The following is a 19,403-nucleotide window of genomic DNA, read 5'->3' as shown; positions in this document are numbered from 1 at the left end:
AAAAAAAAAAACTTGACAAGATTGGTTCTTTCAAACACCCAGGTTCATTTTGCTCTTAGTGTCACTATCCAGGTTTATTTTAAACCCACATTTAAATTTTTTTCTCACTCTGATCTATAGTTAGGCTTGTTAGGAAGTGTCTGTGCTGTTTTTTCTATTTTTAAAATATTGGCCCATGTTTGATGGGTTTTTGCTTGAGATTCTCTGGTGCACTGCTGGTAAAATTAACTCACAACCAGTTTTCAAGGCTATTGGAAAGCTATGACCATATTCAAATGCATTCTGTTCTAAAGGATTTGGATATGCTAGGCTTTATTCCCCAATATTTCCACACCTGATTTTCATGGAGATCCATGCTCCTGTTTGTTTGTACTCCTGCTAACTGCTGCTATGGTCATGCATGTTATTGATGGCTTACTGGAAAGCTCAGCAACTCAGCAATGTTATAACTGCATTATAAATAATTCAATCAACTCTTCCCCACATCTATGTCTCATTTATTAATGGACTTTCTTTCTAGGCAATATTTTCTTCTCTCATCCCCGTCCCAGATATATAAATATATATATATATATATATATACACTTGGAGGAGGAATTTAATTAGTTTCACCGTCTTTGTGCCAAAACTTCCACTGACTTTAGTCAGAGATTTGCCTGAAGAATGCCTGATTATAGCCTGTAGGAGTTGGCCCTATTTCTGTAGCCCAGAACAGGCTGAAGTGAGTGCACAGAGTGGGCACTGGAGTCCCATGGGGGTTTGAACCCAGAGGCACTGGGAGAGAAGCACCAAAGTGTGGGGTTATGTGGACAAGAAAAAGAAGGTGAAGCACACAGAGGGGAGCCAGGCAAACTGATTGAAGATTCTGTTACACAAGAGCAGGGAAAAAGGAAGGTTTTACACTATTAATTCATGTTAAACTGCATTTGTTTGTTTGTTTGTTTGGTTTGGTTTGGTTTAACTTTTCAAATAACAGAAGAGTGGATTTTCTCTTTCTCCCCCATATCTGTCATCAGACAGCTGTGCAAATATTTTAGCATGTGATTGTGGAAGCACAACACTGCAAACTTCTGCATTGTGCCAAGAGAAAAGTACAGGAAAACAAAAGGCAAAAGCCTGGGGTAGATCTGGCTGCCAGGATCTTCTGTCCCCAGAGGAACCAGAGAGAGGAAAAGGGAGAGAAAAAGGAGAACTGTGATAGCTTTCACTGCTGACAGTGACAGTATCCCAGGTCAGAAGGAAACACAGACTGGAAGGAGGGAAGCAAAGGTATCAGAGCAATTAGCAGTCATAGAACCACATCTTTCTTTTTTTTTTTTTTTTTTTTTTTTTTTGTCGGCTTTATCTGCATCACCAGCTGCTTGTATTGTACCTGCCCTAAGAGACTGAGTTCTCAGGTTGCAGGTAGATTGAAAACCCAACTTACACAGTGCAGTAAATCAGTCTTTTAATTTAGGAAATCAGACCTACATGCCTGGTTTGTGGTTATACTGGCCTGGCATAAAAGAGGACTTTCCCAGCAGCTTGAGGGGTTCATCAGCAAAGCAGTGATTCAGGCCAGATGACTGAAAGCCCATCTCTTCACAAGTTCCCTCAGGAGTTTATGCTGCACAAGTGTGGGCAGTGGGTGATAACACAAACCTAAATATGCCACAGCCAGGAATCAAGCTGACTGATTCTCTGCCAAAGAATCCTATCTTCTTACTGTAGGGGAATGAATTAATCCATTAAAAAATTAGCTATCACTTGCAACATTCTCAGTGGCTTGCCAGGCTCATTTCAGTGATTGCTCTACATCAAATGACAGCACATCTTCATCTTTCACTGCTTAAGTGAAAACAATGGGTCACTGTGTAATGAGACTCCATCTCCCACCCCATCCTTCTTGTGAGAAGTCAAAGCAGCAAGACTCATTCCTGAAGCTGGTCATCATTCTGTGCCCTGAAACACAGAGCTGGGGATACTTCTCTCTTTTTTTTCCCTTTCTTTTAGGCCCATAAAACTGCCAAAGTTACTCAAACAAACAAGAAACTCTTGGCTGTGCTGCATGTAATCTCCCATCCCAGGGAATTCAACAGGTGGTTATTAAAACTGTAATAACACCCACACTGTGAGAACATTTAAACCCTAAAGGAAGAAATTCTTCCTCCATCAAAGAGAACAAAATCATTTACTGGTTTCAGGAAGTCTTCATACTCTAGCTTCCTCTAACCATTTGCATTCCACTTCCATTTAATTACCTGAATGATTAATTAACATCTATCAGCTAATGTGTTGCACAGTGCTTCAAATAAGTAACGCACAGTGTAAATCCTTGCTAGGAATTGTTAATTAGGCTACTATTTATGCCACTGTTGTTCTGGGCTCTTCCTATTGCTTTTCACACTCACTTTCATAGGCAGTGGTCAGCCCTGCCTACCAGGGCTGTTATTTCCAGCCCAAGTTATGGAGTCAGCACCACCATCCTCCTGGAGCTGTTGCAGGAATATGTAGCTTTTCTGGCATTGTCACATGTACTTTTATGGGACCTGAGTCCCCAGCGAAGACCTTGCATCCTATTATCCACTTTAATAGCATTTTTACCTCACAGGTACCATTTAATAGCATTTTTACCTCACAGGTACCATTTTTACCTCCCCTGCCCAGGAATGCACAGAGGTGAGGATGGAGGCTCCCTTCACTCAGCGTGACAGCACAAAACAAGGGTGGGTACAGCTCCTCCCTACAGCACACCAGCTTTCCAAACAAGCCCTGGAAATATCTGCAGCTCCATCCTTCCTTTAGGAAGCCTCAGCAGGGTTCTCCTGATGCCATAGGGGCTGAGCACAGATTCCAGCAGAGTCCTGGCCAGTGTGGCCTCTCAGGGCAGAGCAGAGGTTTGTCTGTAACAGAAATCCCACCCACCTCCACATGGCTCTCCTATAACTCTGGGCATTTACAATCAGGTGTACAAGTGGATTTGGGTGTCTCTGTCTTGAGAGACCAGAGACATGAGTTTTAAAACCAGGACATATCTCTGCAATTGAAAGCAGTTGTCTCTGTAGTTATTGCCTCTGCAGATCCTGTGAGATAAGCACACAAAATACTGCATTACTTTTGTTTTCCTTTAACTGTCAGCCATACAAATTCTGCTTTATAATTGAGCATCAAGTCAAGTTCTTTCCTTCTTACTCATAAGTAACGTTCAACAAGCCAAAACAGGCCACAGGAATGCCAAAAATATAACCCCTTGGAACTCAGTGAACACTTTTGTTGATACTGCTGAAAAGGGAGCAGAATCATTTTCTCTGAGTGCGCTCAGAGGTAATGAGAGCCCATTGCTTTGAGTCACTGAACTCAACCTGAGTGCCAGTGGGACAGGCTGGGTGGTGAATCTCATGATCCTTCCCTTATGTCTCAGTTTATTTTAACTCCTTCTGGAGTCTCCAAAGGAAAAGACTCTCATGCTCAAAGATACTGAAGCAGCAAAGGACAAGTGCAGAAATAAAGTCCCTGGAATGTTCTTTTCTTCCTTGCCTAGATCAGTGCTAGACAAGCATAGGACTTTCTAAGCAGAAAGGCCCGTGGAGAGAAGGGAAAGAACCTCATAACCCCCTTTCCTTCTGTATCCTCACACTGTTTGCAGCTCTGGGTTTGTGGGGACTGTAAAACCCTGCTTTCTTCTAATCTTTATTGGCTTGGTCCTTAATAACTCTGGAAGTAGACTGCTAACAGCACAAGTTTTGCATGTGAGTCCCACGGAGATGTCCAAGGGTTTGCCCAGCACAACTGCCTATGACAGCCTCCAGTGCTGAGAAATGATGGAATTTGCACTAAGTCAGCACTGGAAGAGAAAAGAGAGAACAAAATGGAGGAAGAAAAAATGGAGAGTAACAAATGGAGAGTGAAGAAAAGAAAGATACAGAAAACAAATCAGAACCATTTAACATGGGTTAACTCCTTCATGGCTGGCATCTCTAAATCCCAGGATTTAGGGCTAGTTCAAACACCAGAAAGGCAGCAAGCTTGCTCTGAGACCTGCATGCACATACAGATATGGAGACATTATACAGGCAGTATGGAGAGCTCAAATGAAGGGGGTAAAATCTATATGCAACTGTGGGTACATGCATGTTCCATGGTATGCAGCACCAACAGCTCTGGGAGTAGAAAATCACAAGCCAGGCTTTACATTATAATGCAATAGGCTTCAAAACCATAAGATTTTGAGCTATAAATAATTAAAAAAACCCAAACAAACAACAACAAAAAAACCAGCCCAAAAGCCCCAAAACCAACCAAACAAACCAACCCAGAAAAACCAAACAAAAAACCAAACCCAAAACAACAGCAGCAACAACAAAACAAACAAACCCAAACAAACAAGACCCCAAGCACCTACAAACAAACAAACCCGAAACAAACAAAAAAACCCCAAACCAGGACAGTGGAAAAAAAATCCAGAAGTGACAGAAGGATGTGAGGATGAGCACAAGTGGTTGCTGAAGTTTGTCTGGCACCCCTTGGTGCCTGTGCTGGAGAACGCACACAAACCTGCGGGAGTGTCCTGCACCCCTTGGCAGCTTTGTGCCCAAACTGTCCTGACTGAAGGCTTTCTCTGAGGGGTGTAAACAAAGGACAAATTTGGAACAAAGTGCCACAAAAGGCTGATGAACTGCTGCCTGCGTGACCCACACAGAATGTAAGGAGCAGCCTTGTGCAGAAGACTGGACAGAAGGAAGAAAGGGTCTATGAGGGGGTTGATTTTTTTTCCCCACTGAATCAAGATGGAAACAGTGTCAGTGTATGGCTTTGTGGCTCTGGGGAGAGCAGAGGGATTGGTTTCAGCAGCTCATTTCCCCAGGCTCCTGCTGCTTCATGGAGATCAATGTATCATTTAATAGGGAGAGGCTTTTCAGCTCTCTGAGATTTTATCTGCTGATGGCTTCCATGATATTTATAGACATATCCATCAGCATAACAGCAGGAAGCAATTCTCCAGGGGTCAAATTGGGTGGATTTCCCCTATTTAAAGTGCATTATGGATGCAGCTTTCTGTATAGGATTAACCACTTAACTCACTGAATCCTGAACATCATCAGCTATTGTTCACAAAAACTGATGATCTCCACGGCTTAGTTGTGGGATGGCCGGCTTGTTTTCAGCTTCAATTATCTTTTCAAATAATAAGGTCCTTTGTTAACCTCTGACTTGCTGAGCACTGTGTAGGCAGCCTATTAAGTACTTCACAGTCCTCTTTTAACCCTATGATTCAGGCAGCTCTAGAGATTTAGTCCCACGATTGTCCTATTTCTGACCAGTCTGAATCTTTGATTGCCACATGAACAGCAGCTCCAGAGAACCTGCTTTAATCATGGCAGGCTCAGGAAAATAAACCACAGTGGCTTGGAAGATTGAGGCAGAACCTACTTGCTTATTACACAAAGTGTTTAAATGCTTTCAGCCTAACTTCTGGTAATGATTTACAGAGCATGCTTCCCTGCTAAGGCTATTTAGAGAGTCAACTCCTTTGGGGATTTAGGATGCAGTGATTCTATCTCCTAAAATTATTCTACTAACTTTCTAGTATTGAATTTCTCCTTGTGAGCACACCTTTTGGAATGAGACAGCCTTGCAAGGGGAGCTCAGAATAGAAATACTGTTCCAGCAGCTCAGAGTGCATTGGAAATGTGAACTGCTGTGAACTGCTGCTTGATCTGACACAGAAAGATGGATGTAGAGTCCTGACATGGACAAGTGCTCTTGAATACAAATTTGAGTTATTTTAGGTTTTGTTTCCAATCACCAGAGCTATCATCAGTCATGTCTGTCCGTCCACTCTCCCTTTCAAATTCACCATGACCTCCTCATGGCCTTATTTCACTTAACCTTGCTGTGTTTACAGTGACCTCCATCCTCACAGCTTGGTTGTACTCCGAGTGCCAGGCTGACACACCAGCATGCAGCCCTCTCACTCACAAAGACACTCCATGAGAAATGTAAGGGCAGCTGCTGTCTATCCCTGAGAGCAAAAATCAAGCTCCCAATCCCTGGCAGAATTCACCCCATTTTCCATCCTTGAAGGTCTGGTCAGAGTTCATACATGAATCCCATTTCCTTTACTTTGCTCTTGAGGGATTTTATTTTGCTGGCGTACACAGCTGCAGTGTACTCTTGATCCTTTGCTTTACCCTCATCCATTTCATTTCATTCAGATATATTGGAACACTCCATAAATACAACTGAAATTACAAATGAAATAAGCCTTCTGTCAGGCAGGAAAGACAATGACATTATCCTCTCTGTTCCCCTGGCTACATATGCTGAAGCATGGTGGCAGTAGGAGACAGGAGAGCTACAGCCTAAAGTTCACTTTGATAAGCTAAAAATATTATAAATCCAACGTGTTCCATCCACAGCGTAGTTCCAAAATACATTAATTACAGCTTAGTAGCTTTTTTGCCATGTTTCAAGCAAGTTCTTTCAGGCTGTCTACACTGAGTCATTCTTTGGAAATAAACTTTTTGGATCTAACATTAAATGAGAAATCATTTCAGATTTGGTAATACAGACTGGGTTTTCAGCTTCCTCCTTGAACAGGCATCTGGAACAAAATGTGTCTAGAAAATTTTGGCTTGCCTTTTGAGTCTGCCTGGGCTCAGGCTGCTCCCAAAGCTGAAAACCTCACTAAGACAAGGGCTGGAATCCCTCACAAGCTGCCCTTCCCCCAGTGCCAAGAAGTAACCACGTATGTCTAAGGCTACATAAACTAATTAGACATCTAATCCTACCTTTGTCTGCACCTGGCATTGCCAAGAAAGACGAGAAGGAGCAGCAAGGAAGGGAGGTACAGAGGGCAAGGGAACATCAGCTTGTTAGGGAAATAGGGCCAGTGCACTGCTTGAGACATTAATCCTACACACAGTGTAAGCACACCTCTCAAACAGGTAAGACCCTGAAATAGCACACAGATCTTCCAGAGGATGGGAGAAATCCTCCCAGCAGAAAGGTGCTGCACATTCATTGGCTATGTTAAAAAAAAACCTCACATGCCGTTCATAAAATAGCAATTACCCGTTAATTACTGTACAAGTTCAGGAGCACAAACAGCAAGCAGGGGAGTTCTGCCCAGCACAGCCAGAGGGGCACGCAGGGAGGCTCTCAGTGAAACACAAGACACAAAGGTTGCACCAGCATCAGTTCCTTCCCTGGGGATTTCTCCCGAGGCTCAGGCACGGCTACCACCGCAGCTTTCCTAAAGCAAACCCACATCACAGCTTTGTGAGCACCACGAGACCTGGCCAGGCAACAGCCAGGACCAGAAGACTGAGGTGGAAAAGAGTTTGTTAACTTCTGCAGTATATTTTGAAATGTCCAGTTCGAGATGCAGAAGATACATTACCTGCTTGTAGAAAGAATTAACACTGATCATAGTAAATGTGCATTCAAAATGAGGGACAGAGGACTGACAGACACTGTGAAAAGAAATACTGACATGTCAGGAAGTTAGGTCAAAAATGAGAAAGAACCATTTTCTCAAATCCCCTTGCTTGCCTTGTGGTACAAATAGTTCCAGGATTCACACTGTCAAGCCTTTCTCGCAGCCATGAGAGCACAAGGCTCGCTTTTGAAAAAAGAGGAAAGGTGGAGACTAATGGATGAGAGTTGTTTTTGGCAAGCTGGGCCTTGAGAAGTGGCATTAACTGTTAGAGGGGTTGTGACTCTGAAGTGATGAGCAAAGAGATGCTGTGCTAGGCAAACAGGGTGTAATTGACCCACAGTGATGACAGGCTGCAGTATTTTCAGTATTTTCTCACAGATAATAACTAGCTGAAGAAAAGAAGATGCCTTAGGCCTCTAACCAAATTGGTCACCTTACAGCTATGAAATGCCCCACCCAGCACTAATTATGACTGTTATAACAGTAACAATTAAATCGAAGTAACTGCTGCTGTTCTTTGACAGGAGCCTTGCCAAGGCGAGTATTTTGTTTGATTATGAAGCAAAGAAAAGGGATTTAACTTAAAATTGCCCTTTGTTTCGGAAAGCTTTTGCTATTATGTGAGTAAAACTCAAGTTTTGACAAGTTGTGAACACAGCCCTATGTTCCCAGTTTCCCAATTTCCAGTGTTTACACCTCATGCAGTGTTTGTGCATTTGTGATGAAGGTTGAAACAGAAATTGGTTTTTCTCTTTTATGTGATACCCCCAGCTGGACTGTGGCTGTGGCTGCCCTGTAGTTGTCTTTTCTACCTTGTACCATCCTCACTTGCTGTTTTTACAGATTTGGATATAGCCAAAAAATCACACATCAGTGCACTTAAACACACTGACCAGGAACACCAGCAGGTGGGCCCAAAATCAGGTGAGTCTCCTCTAAACAGTTCTATTTTTGAAACAAACCCCAGGTTTGATGCTGTGCCACGATGCTGGGTGAGATAAGGAAGCATCACCACGAGCCATCTGTTCCAAGCCCAGCCGGAGAGCGTTCACCTTCCCCCAGCCCTGGGCTCTGCAGACTGCCTGCCAGCAGCCAGGGAAGCCCTGAATCTGGGCTAATTGAGGGGATCTGCAGCCAGCCAGCTTCATATTTAATGGGGATTTACTGCTGATGGAAATTACAAGCGAACTACAGATTCCAGCACGTCATGGTCTCGCCAGAGTCAAACAAAAGCACGTGGTGATAAGAGCAGAGCGCTGCACACTGGGACCTGAGGTCTCCATGGACCTCACTGCTTTGTTAAAGCATTGCTGATAAGCCATGAGGTACTACAGAGCTCTACATCTTTCCTAGGGACTGTGTTTTCCTCAGTTGTGTTTATATTGCCGTTTATAATTTCCAGCTCTCCTGTTTGTTTTTATAGGAGTGTAGGAGGGTTTCTTTCTCTTCAAATCAAATCATAGGGCCTCACCATTTCTAGCTCAAAGTCTCCCTAATGCTGCTAATCTCCTATTAACAGCCTACTGACACAGAAGAGACAACAGAAAAAGACTGATTGCCAGCCCTCTGGCCCTGTGACCGTGTGCTGGTCAGATCTGGATTAATGGCTGAGGCGATTTACCTCAGGAGGCCTTGCCACAGGTGCCTGTAACTCTAAACTCTCCTCACACTGCCTGGCAGGAGAGGGAGGAGGGGAACCAGTAAATCCACAGGCGATGCACACACAAACAAGGCCCTGCTGAAAATCATTTTTCTTCTCCTATACAAAATCAGGACGACTGCAGGGAAAAAAAAATATCCTTGACTTTATACAAAAGGCAACGAGCTGGGCATGGACATTCCACCCAGGACACAAAACCCACCGTGGTACTCCCTCATACCACCTGTCACTGACAGCAAGTTCATTTAGCTTTTCTGGTCACTAGAAATTGTTATCCAGGAGCACAGGCAAACACCCTGCTTCCCTCCTGTGCCTGTGTAGTAGGATAGATCGCCCTGCTGTTAGCTGGGACCCTTTCAGCTTTAAGACAATTTAAGCTGCCCCCATTCAAGGAAAGATGGAAAAACAGCATCATTCCTATTTGGTAACAAGTATCCATGTGACAGCTCGGTTCAGCAGCCCGAGCAGCCTCAGGCTCCCCTCCCGGGCTGGACTGCACCTCCTCCATTTGCTGTGCTGCTCCATGACCCTACATAGCAGGAGGAGGGTGCTGGGAGGATGGGTGCAGCTGACCAGCTGCACTTGACGTCAGCCAGCAGCACAGTGTCCACACACAGAGCATCTGAGCTGCACCGGGAGTCTGCCTGACTGCCAGCCAGGGAAACACAGGCAGGAGCTGCTGCTGCCCGGGCCCAGGTCAGCCACCGAGGATGCACACGTGCCCGACTATGGGGCTCGAGCATCCCTCATCTCCACGGAGATGATTGCATTTCAGAATGATTTCATTTTGCTCGTTAACAAATTGCCGGGTGAAATAGGTAATTGTTGCTGGCCTGAAGTTAAACAATCCTGTTACTGAGTGTTATTTGCAGGTCAGAGAGCTGCAAGAGGTTTGGCCTTCGAGGCACCACACTGTCCCCTCTAGGAAGAGGGGTGAAGTACAAAAACATTCCACCATGCCTTACAGAGAAATTAATTTAACCTATAAACATTGGTATTACAAGGCTGCTTGTCCACCTTGGCTTCTCACACAACCACACACTGCAGCTTATATGGAGCTGCCATTCAGAGCAACTCCCACCTCCCCTTTACCCTTCCCAGGTTTAAAACAACTACATCAGTGTTGCAGCTCTGTCTTTCCATAGGTCTCCATTCATCAGGAGCATCTGCAGGGAAACAGGATCTGACTGTTCGCTGCTCACTCTGCCGGCTGGAACAACAGCCCCGTTCCAAAAGCTGCCTCCGTGACAGCAGCACCTACTGCAAACACCACCAGAGCAATGCTGGGCTGCCCCTCTAAGGCACACAACACTGCTGGCTGCTCCCCGTGAAAGAAATCCTTCAACAGCATCCTTGCGTGACACAAACTTACCTTGTTTTTGTGTCGTCTCACTCCTTTTCTGAGTCTCAGTGAGGAGCATCCAGCCAGCGTGAGTCTTTTTCAAACTTGATTCCTTATCCATATTTGGGAATTTGTGCTGGGCACTAGCTGGTACGAGGCACGTTCTTCCCACAGTGCACTTTGGGACTTGTAGTTCCCAAAAAGGAATGTTGTTTTCCAAATTGCAAGCGCCGAGCAACAGGAACAGAAACCTGAAACGCCTTTACCTCTGCCTTTGCTTGCTGCTGGGCCCTTCCTTTCATATGTGTCTGTGCAGTGGTTTCATCTTAATCCTCCAGGAACCTCTTCCACAGTTAAGGGCAGTTGTGCCAACCCCTTGGATGCACCACCGTTAAAATCTGCTACTGCAGAGTGCTCTCCTGCAGCCCAGAGGGGCAGGTACGTGGTCCTGCCTCCTGGAAACAGCTACCGAGAAACAGAGAGCTCTGACTGAGTTTTTAATCGTACTCGCCACACTGAGATGGCATAGAAAATCCCCTTTGTAAGATAGGTTTCACTCTTTAGCAGGCTTTGTATTAGCCCGTTTGTTTTTTTTTAATTACATAATCATAGTAGGGGACAGATAAATATGTCACTTGTTTAAAAAGGTTACAAGATAAATCAATCCTGTCTCTCCTGTAGTGATCCATTTTTGAAGAGCGCTTGCACTGACTGCGATAATTACCTTGTAACCAAGACACCCTGTTGTTTTTAAATAGCAACCAAAGGAGAATGCGAACCGCTGCCTGCCGGGTGCTGCCGGAGACGCTGTTATTACACCCGAACTGCATTAACAGAGTGATGTGCTCCGAACGGCGGCCACGGGGAGCCGGAGGAGCGGGGCCCGGAGGAAGAGGCGGCCGGGAGCGGAGAGCATCCATCACCCGCCCGGGCGGCGCTACAGGGAGCGCTCTCCCGTTAGAACCGCTCCTGGCCGGGGCGAGGAGAGCTGGGACCCTCTCGGGGCTGGGACACCCTTGGGGATGGGACCCTTTCGGGGCTGGGACACTGTCGGGGCTGGGACCCTCTCGGGGCTGGGACCTCTGACACTCTCGGGGCTGGGACGCTCTCGAGGCTCGGGCACTCTCGGAGCTGGGCTGACGCCAGGCGGCCGCGGGCAGAACAGCCGAGGCGGGCTGTTCCCTCGGCCCCTTTCCCTGGGCAGCCACACGAGGGAGGAGATGAAGGGAGCGCGTTTTGGCAGAGACGGGCACAGATCTCGGTCCCGGAGCTGCGGCCGCAGCCGCACGGAGCGCCCCCCGAGTGCCCGCTTGCCACCGCTGATCCCCGCAGAGTGCCAGCAGGGGAAGGGACCACAGCGGGTCATCCTGTGCCACCTCCCTGCTCAGCCAGGGCATTGCAGAGCGCACGGGATGCACGGGAATGCATCCAGGAGATTCTGGAATATCTCCATAAAGGGAGACTCCACACCCTCCCTGGACAATCTGTTCCAGTGCACGGTCACCGCACAGTAAAGAAGCTCTTCCCCCTGTCCAGGTGGAACTTGTTGTGCATCAGTTTCTGCCCATTGCCTCTTGTCCTATTTATTGCTCGGTACCGCAGAGCAGAGCCTGCCTTTATCTTCTTAGCACCTCCCTTTAGGTATTTATACACATTAAAGAGGGTCCCCTCTTACAGGTCCACCCAACCCCCCTATTACAAAATAGCCCTGTCGATATGAACGTGTTTCATCCCCGTTGCTCCCCGGCCCCGGCAGCGGTCGATGCCCTCCTGCAGCCGTGACTACACGTCCCGGCGGCCCGCGGGGCCGGGATGCTCTCCGGGGCGGCCTTTCCGCTGCCGGGCGCCTCCATCCCGGCTTTCCGGTGCCTGCCCGAGCGGAGCGGAGCCGGGCCCCGGCGGGGGCGGTGGCGGCGCTGGAGCCGGAGGCTGAGCCGGGGCCTTGCGGGGCCGGGGAGAGCCCTCCCGCCGGTGCCATGAGGGCCGAGCCGCCCGCCTGGGCCCCGGGGCCGGCGCAGGCGGCCGCGCTGCTGGAGGAGGCGGCGGATCTGCTGGTGCTGCACCGCGACTTCGCCGCCGCCGTGGAGCGCTGCGAGGCGGGCTGCGACAGCCTGGGCCCCGGCCCCGGCCCCGGCCCCGGCCCCGGCCACGAGAGGTGCGGGCGTGAGGGGGTGACGGGGTGCCGCTGGGACGCTGCTCGGTGCCGCATCAGCGCCGGGCTGGCTTCCAGCTTCAGGCCATGCCTGCACTGCTTCGGGGTTTCTTTTAGCCCTGTCGATATTAAAATGTTTAATCTGTGCGTTTTTGAGGGAAGTGCGGTGTGCCCAGGGGCCTTCCCTTCGTTCTCTCAGAGATGCAGTCGCAGTGCTTGTGCTCGGAGGTCGAATTGGCGTTTTTAGTAGAGAGGAAGCAGAGAACTGTGTGGAACCTGGGCTGCACTGAAGCTCACTGGAGGGGATGCAAGGGGAAATGTGGGTTGTAAGAAGCACTTATTTGAGTGTCTGTTCCTTACCAGTTTTGCAGAAGTGAAATGCTCCCTTTGTGTTGTGGGGATCCAGGCGCTGGCTGAGATGAACCGGTGGAGAGAAGTTCTGTCTTGGGTCCTGCAGTACTACCATGTCCCTGAGCATCTGCCTCCAAAAGTTCTGGAGCTGTGGTGAGTTTCTGTCTGTTGCTGTCAGATATACAGCATATGTGGGATCTTGTGTTAGGTTTAACTGCAGGCCAGGCTTGGGTATTGTGTGATATTTTCACTTTGTGCGGTGTGAGTGAGATCTGGGACAGGCCTCTTCCGTGTGTGCTGGAGCAAGATTGCTTGCATGGTGATCAAGTCTAAAAGGGGTGATGCTCAGAGAGTAACATCAATAGCTGCACCTGCTGCCTGCCTGAGAATTCTCTCTGTGCTCTGATATTGACCCTGATTGGTACCTCATGAGAGCTGCTTGTGGGTAATATCTGTCAGTGGTGTCAGCCTCCACAGAGACTCGGGGTTTTCTCATACTTCTCCCTTGCATCTCAGCATCCTGCTGTACAGCAAAGTGACAGAGCCGCAGGCGATGCTGGAGGTCGGCAGCAGCTGGCTGGGATCCCAGGCCAACCAGAGGCTGCCCGAGTTCGGCTCGCTGCTGGAGCTGTACCTGGCGCAGGTGCTGCTGCCGCTGGGGCGCTTCGGGGCCGCGGAGGAGCTGCTGCGGGGCTGCGCCGCCATGGACAACGAGCGGCGGCTGCAGCTCCTCGGAACCATCGGCGAGAGCCGCCGCCGCTGGGCTCGGCGGGAGGAGGAGACACGCCCGGGGGCTGAGGAGCAGCAGGACCCAGCCACAGAAACGCTTCTGGGTGGGCTTTCCCTCGGTTGTTGTGCTCCTTTGTTACAGTTTCAGTTTCATTTCAGTTTCATTTCAAACTGGTGAAAGGATAGCAAATATTAACTGCACATTAAGAATATTGCCGTGATAAACAGGCCATGAGGAATTCCCGTTGTGTATCACAGCAGGAAATAAAAGACTTAGCAATACCTTTGCTGAGAATTGCAATGCATATTTAGTCTGCCAACATCAGGAGATGACAATTAATACCCAGGATCAAAAGTTTTGGGTTTTTTTTTAAGTAAAAAGAGGAAAATTAAGGCTACCTAGTAGTCCTTTAAGGGTACATTTTGTTGGCTCTATGTACAGTTTGCTTCATTTCCATTTACAGTTGAGTCCAAGTAGAACAATGCCTGTCTAGCATTTAAAGTACTGCTTCTTCTCCAGAGCTGCAAATCATTGGATGTTTTCTCCCTGGCACTACTGGTATAAGATCATATTGTAGTAAAGTAGGTGCCTAAAAAAGAAGTATAGTGAAGTGTGTTACAAAATTGTACTGTTTCTCTGTTGTATAAAAAACCAAACCCAACCCAGCTCTCATGCAATCAGACTTCCAGTACATTAGTTTCTTATTGTCTATATCTGTGTGATTACTTTTTAAGCTTTGCTTTGTCGTAACAGCTTTTCTGTTCCTGTTTTCCAGGAGTGCTGTCCCAAAAGCTCCTGACCATGTTGACGTTGCTGCGTAGAGCACTGAGGTCCATGTCAAACCACTTCTATTTACTTCCTTACAAGAAGATGCTCTTGGCTACTTTTTTGCTGTACCTGGTGGTGGTGAGATTAGACCCAGGTACAGGATTAAGATTTCCAATTTTTAAAATTCCATTGTGGTTATGGAGAAGAAATGAGTTGTTTTTAATAAATCTGGTGTAAATGTCTCAGGGAGACAAAAAATCTGGGTGACTAGGAACTTAATGTGTTTGATGTTTCCAGCTGAAGTGTATGTAGAAAGATGAAGCTCCACAAATGCCAGCTTTCTGCAAACTCTTTCCAACAGCCAAGGTACAGACTGTGAGAGGCAGGCAGAGCTGTCCTAGACTCAGCCTTTTCCTCATCAAAGGAAGGAAGAGAAATTGGTTTTTATTAATTCTAGCTGGGGGTAGTTCTTAATATCTTTAGTGTATGTTAGTTTTACCTAGCTAGTTTTACCAAGTTAATTTTACCTTTTTGTTCTGTTTTGCAGCTTCTCCCACGTCCCTGCCATTCATTTACAAACTGGTCCAGCTCTTCCGACAGGCTTGGGCAGCTGTGCTTTCTCCAATCCACAGGCCTCCAATTGGACACTGAGTGTCTTCCTCCACTCAAAGTGTCACCTTGTCTTGGCCATTTTACCAGGCTCTCCAGGGGCTCTTCAAATCTGAGCTGTGGGCTCCTGGAGTTTCTTCAGACAGGAAATGGTGGTGTATGAATTTCGAAGCCACAGCAAGTATTCCTGACATTTTGCTTGGTCCTGTCCAGCACTAGGGTACAGCCACTCCTTCCATACCTACAACGGAATAAGAATCCAAGAATCCTCCTTTTCAAACACTTTGCTTTGGATGTGTCTCTTGAGTGAGGGTTGTGTAGCCAGTTATGGACTATGGAAGAAGTTCTCATCCTTGCAGATGCTGAGCAGTTCTCTGAACAAGTGCAATTCCTGCAGGATCAGTGATTAGGGGAATATTCTGTTTTCCCTGAAGACATCTGAAAAGCCCAGTTCCTGCAGCATGGGATTTAGGACAAGCACATGGAAGAAAAACACTGGAGAAATTCAACCCTTTTGCATTTTGAAAGCCATGGTTTCTCTTGTGACTGGTGCCTCTTTGGACAGGCACACTGGATTTTAATCATATTTAAGCCAGAAACATGGGGAGGGTGGGCCACAAAGACTCTGTTGTCTTGTATCTACTCTTCTTAAATGCAAATTACAGCACTCAGTGCTTGCCTGATGCATAGTCATTCCTAGAAGCACTTGGTGGTGGTGGTAAGGAAATAGACTTATTTTTTTAAATTATATTCTATGTTATTGTCTGGTTGAACAACTGAAGTTGTTGCTTTGTTTTGCTCTTTCCCCACCTCTTGCTTTGTTTATGTAGATGTCAAACAGTCTCTCTGTCTATTCTAGAATTGCTCCCCAAGTCCCCAGTGCTCAAAGTCCTGGGTTAGATGGGAGTCATGTAGCAATGCTCTGTCATTTGGAACAAAAGGAGTTTTTTATAGAAAGAGATCCTTCTCTGACATCACAAAACTTTCCCCAGATCAGTGGCAAGAAAATTGTACACCTGCAGGTCTGTCATCAGACCAACTCCATTTCTGGCCACTTGGGGCAGAAATTGGAGGTTTGGGGTGATATATTAATTTCTCCTCCATCCATTCATCCATCAATCATCAATTGACAAAAGGTAAATTCCAAGGAGGGAGCACTGATCTAACAAAATACTGTTGTGTGCTGGAGGGGACAAGTTAAAGGTGAGAAGCCAGGGACAAATTTGCCTCTGTCATGCCAGCACCTGTGCCAAAAGGGTGTAAACTCACTGATGTCAGCCCAAACTACAAAACTTTGCCAGAGCAGCCTTTTTGGTGGGAGCACACCAAAGCCATGAGAAGCAGCCAGTGTAGGTCCCAGTGTGGTGTCTTGCAGCAGTAGTGCCCTTTGTCTCTAGCAATAACCATACTCCAAGGTGGTAGCTGTTGCTGTTTTCTTCACACAGGGGGTGTTGGCACCCTCAGACTGTTGCTTTGCTCCCTTGCTGGGGCACTTTTCAAACAGTCTCATCTTCACTACTAAAAACAGTTGTCTGTTTCATCTTAAATTATCCCAAAAAGAGCTGCACCCCAGCATTATTGTCAGACAAACTCAGGTTATTTGTGAGTGTAATAACGACCTTGCCTAGTTGTCTCAAGAGATTTTAAAACCCAAACCAATCCCAGATGCCTCCCCAAAGTTTTGTCTCTGACAGGACTCTGCACCAGGTTGAGCAGCACATAGCTTTTCCATATTAAAAAGTAATTTCTTGTATACTCTGCACACCCAGGGTAGAGCAGCCTTTGATATTGCTAAATGGTTTCTGTAATCCAGCTGTAAGTGTAGTTACAGCACTGAAGCCAGCACTTGATGTGAAATCAGATGGAATGAAACACAGAAGCTCTGTCTGGAGTTGAGCTCTTCCAAGAAATGACCAGGATCAGTCCTCTGCTCCCCTGCTTTGCAAGGCATCAGGGTGAGTCCTTTGTAAGCCACTTAATGAAACGACAAACTTCACTCTGAAGTCAGGCCAAATTCTGATCAAAATGACTGTTAGGTAATGAACACTTTTTGCTGTAGTCTTCTGGCATCATTTTTGGTTGGATGGCAGAGATGCTGTTCTGGAGATTGGTTTGGACCAGTGTTTTCAACAGACCACACATAGCTTTTAGAATGCTGTTAAGTGTCATTTACCAGGACTTTAAACTTTATTTTGAGTGTAGGTTGGTACCTTTACTTTATTGGAGTACTACTGGTTTAGAATTTATATTGTTTTTAATTCATCATGAGAGAGCAAGGAGGCAGAAATAAGCTATCAGGGGTTTTTTGCAATTAATACTAAAACTGCAGTATGTAATTTTTATAATAAAGTGACTACTGATTTACCGCTATAGAGTTGTTTGTGCTGTGATTTGAGTACGTGAAAAAAAGGGTTTATTGTATTGATACACTACAAAGTATATCACAGTTTTCAGTAATTGTTTCACATTGCTTCATAGTTTCAGCATGTTTGAATTAAGTAGAGAATGTCTTCAGTGTGAATCTGATGAGATCTATTCCACTGATGATGTTGGTAGAGTGTAAGTCTGCATTTTGGCATGGCCAAGAGCAATACTACAAGAATAAAGTACCTGGTATTCATCATTATTAGATGAATGTATCTTTATATTAGAACTAACTACAGTTCTGACCTTGCTGTATTAGGGGAGAAAACCCTACAAATAAAAAGTAAAAATACATAGCACAGTTCTCTGTTTCAGGGATAATTCCTGAAAACCAGTATTTTATCAATGTAGCAGTGTTACACAGGTGCTTAATTAACAGACTTGGGAAGTTCTGAGATCCTGAAATGAAATACTACTGGTTCTCCCAGCAGGTGGCAACAAACTAACAGAAAACAGTTATACAGAGAGCACAAGGAAAGTGTTTAAATCTTCTTTCACTTTCTGAGGAAAGTATTAAATTGTGTGGGAAATGCGAAGACTTACACATCCCACATTAAAAGGAAAAGAGGATTTTGTGTGATCACCTAAGAACTCACTAAGAGTGCACTGTTTTGTAAAATGGCATAATGATGTTCTAAAATAATCCATGATTCTGACACTGTTGGTGGGTCATTCAGGTAATGAGCCTGTAGGGAGGGAGTGATGTACATCCAGTAGAGGAGAAAAAGCATTTAACTGTCTTTCATTGGCCTCTTGATGTGTTTCAATCACCAGCATACTGAGTTGTGGGAAGAAAGAGAAATCACATCACTTTCAGGGTTCTTCCCAAGCCAGTGGTGGAGCCCTGCAGTCCTGGTTGTAGTGAACACCTGCCTGCCCATGGGAAGTGTGAATCCACTCCTTGGTTTGCCTTGCTTGTGTGCACAACTTTTGCTTTGTATGTTAAACTATACCTCAACCCACAGGTCCTTCCTGACTCTTCTGATTCAGTGCTCAGTTGCCAGCTGGGGATACCAGTACAGCAGTACTTCTGAGTTCTAGATTATTCAAAAATGCTGTTTTCAGAGATGTGTCTATCTTTAATTAGAGAAAAAGGCGTTAGATTTCATAAGGCAGAGGTTTCTGCCCACAGAGGTTGAATGCCAGCATCCATCATGACTTACTTTCCAAGAATCCAGGTCCAGGCCATATCTCATAAACAGTTCATTTATAAAGTGAAGGGATACATGATGCAGATTAAAGCTATTAAGTTTGCCTTCCTCTTTGTTACTTAAGTGTTGCAACAATGAGGATTTCTCTACTGAGAGAAGCTGCTGCTTTCAAGTGGTGAACTTGTGCAGAAGGAGCAAAGTGGAGGAAGTGACTGCACTAATTTGGTGTCAGAATGTTGGGGTGATGCCTCTAGATCTGTCCTGCAACAAACACTGCAATAGGAATCAAATTTCTTTCTGTGCTTGGGCAGAGAAGTGAGAGTCTGTACTGAAAGCTGTCCCATACTGCTGACAGCACATGGAAAGAGAAGTAATAGAAGTAAATTGAGATATTAATAAAGAAGCCAGGAGATAATTTAAAAGCACTAGTAAGCACACTTAAGAATGGTAGTTATGTTTACTAAAATGGTACTATGTTTACACACTAAAAGCACACTTAAGCATGGTAGTTATGTTTACTTTCCAGATCTCTATTTTTGTTTTTCTTCTATCCTTCTCTTTTCCATTCATTTGCTCTCTTATGCCTTCTGCACTGGAATTCAGGTGTGATTTTCATCCACAGAAGTTTGTGCTGGCAGAACAGGGAGCTGGGATGGTGTGTGCATTACAGGTGATGTACAACCCGAGGTGTGAGAAAGCACAGTGTGCAACGTGTTACATGGCCAGGCTCCAAATCAACAAGCATGCCAGCCCTGGCTGCAGTGGGTTTGCAGCCTGGGGTGTCTCTGAATCCAGG

General features: G+C 46.0%; 2 protein-coding genes across 2 annotated transcripts in view; one reads left to right on the top strand and one right to left on the bottom strand.

Moving 5' to 3' along the window:
• The window catches only part of MICAL3 (microtubule associated monooxygenase, calponin and LIM domain containing 3), a 174,848-nt gene extending 164,326 nt beyond the window's left edge, over nucleotides 1–10,522 (bottom strand). Inside the window, exon 1 of the mRNA XM_030960431.1 lies at nucleotides 10,453–10,522. The gene's annotated coding sequence lies outside the window, so the exon portion shown is untranslated. The remainder of the gene's footprint in view (nucleotides 1–10,452) is intronic.
• A 1,771-nt stretch (nucleotides 10,523–12,293) lies between these two features.
• Nucleotides 12,294–17,513, top strand: PEX26 (peroxisomal biogenesis factor 26). Its single transcript, XM_030959917.1, has 5 exons — nucleotides 12,294–12,577; nucleotides 12,938–13,078; nucleotides 13,442–13,758; nucleotides 14,431–14,577; nucleotides 14,971–17,513. Exons 1-5 carry the CDS (start codon nucleotides 12,399–12,401, stop codon nucleotides 15,072–15,074), a joined length of 888 nt encoding a protein of 295 aa, XP_030815777.1. The 5' UTR covers nucleotides 12,294–12,398; the 3' UTR covers nucleotides 15,075–17,513.
• The last annotated feature ends 1,890 nt before the right edge of the window (nucleotides 17,514–19,403 follow it).

This window comes from Camarhynchus parvulus, chromosome 1A (assembly GCF_901933205.1).
Source record: "Camarhynchus parvulus chromosome 1A, STF_HiC, whole genome shotgun sequence".
Taxonomy (NCBI): domain Eukaryota; kingdom Metazoa; phylum Chordata; class Aves; order Passeriformes; family Thraupidae; genus Camarhynchus; species Camarhynchus parvulus.
This window is presented reverse-complemented; position numbering and strand designations above follow the sequence as displayed.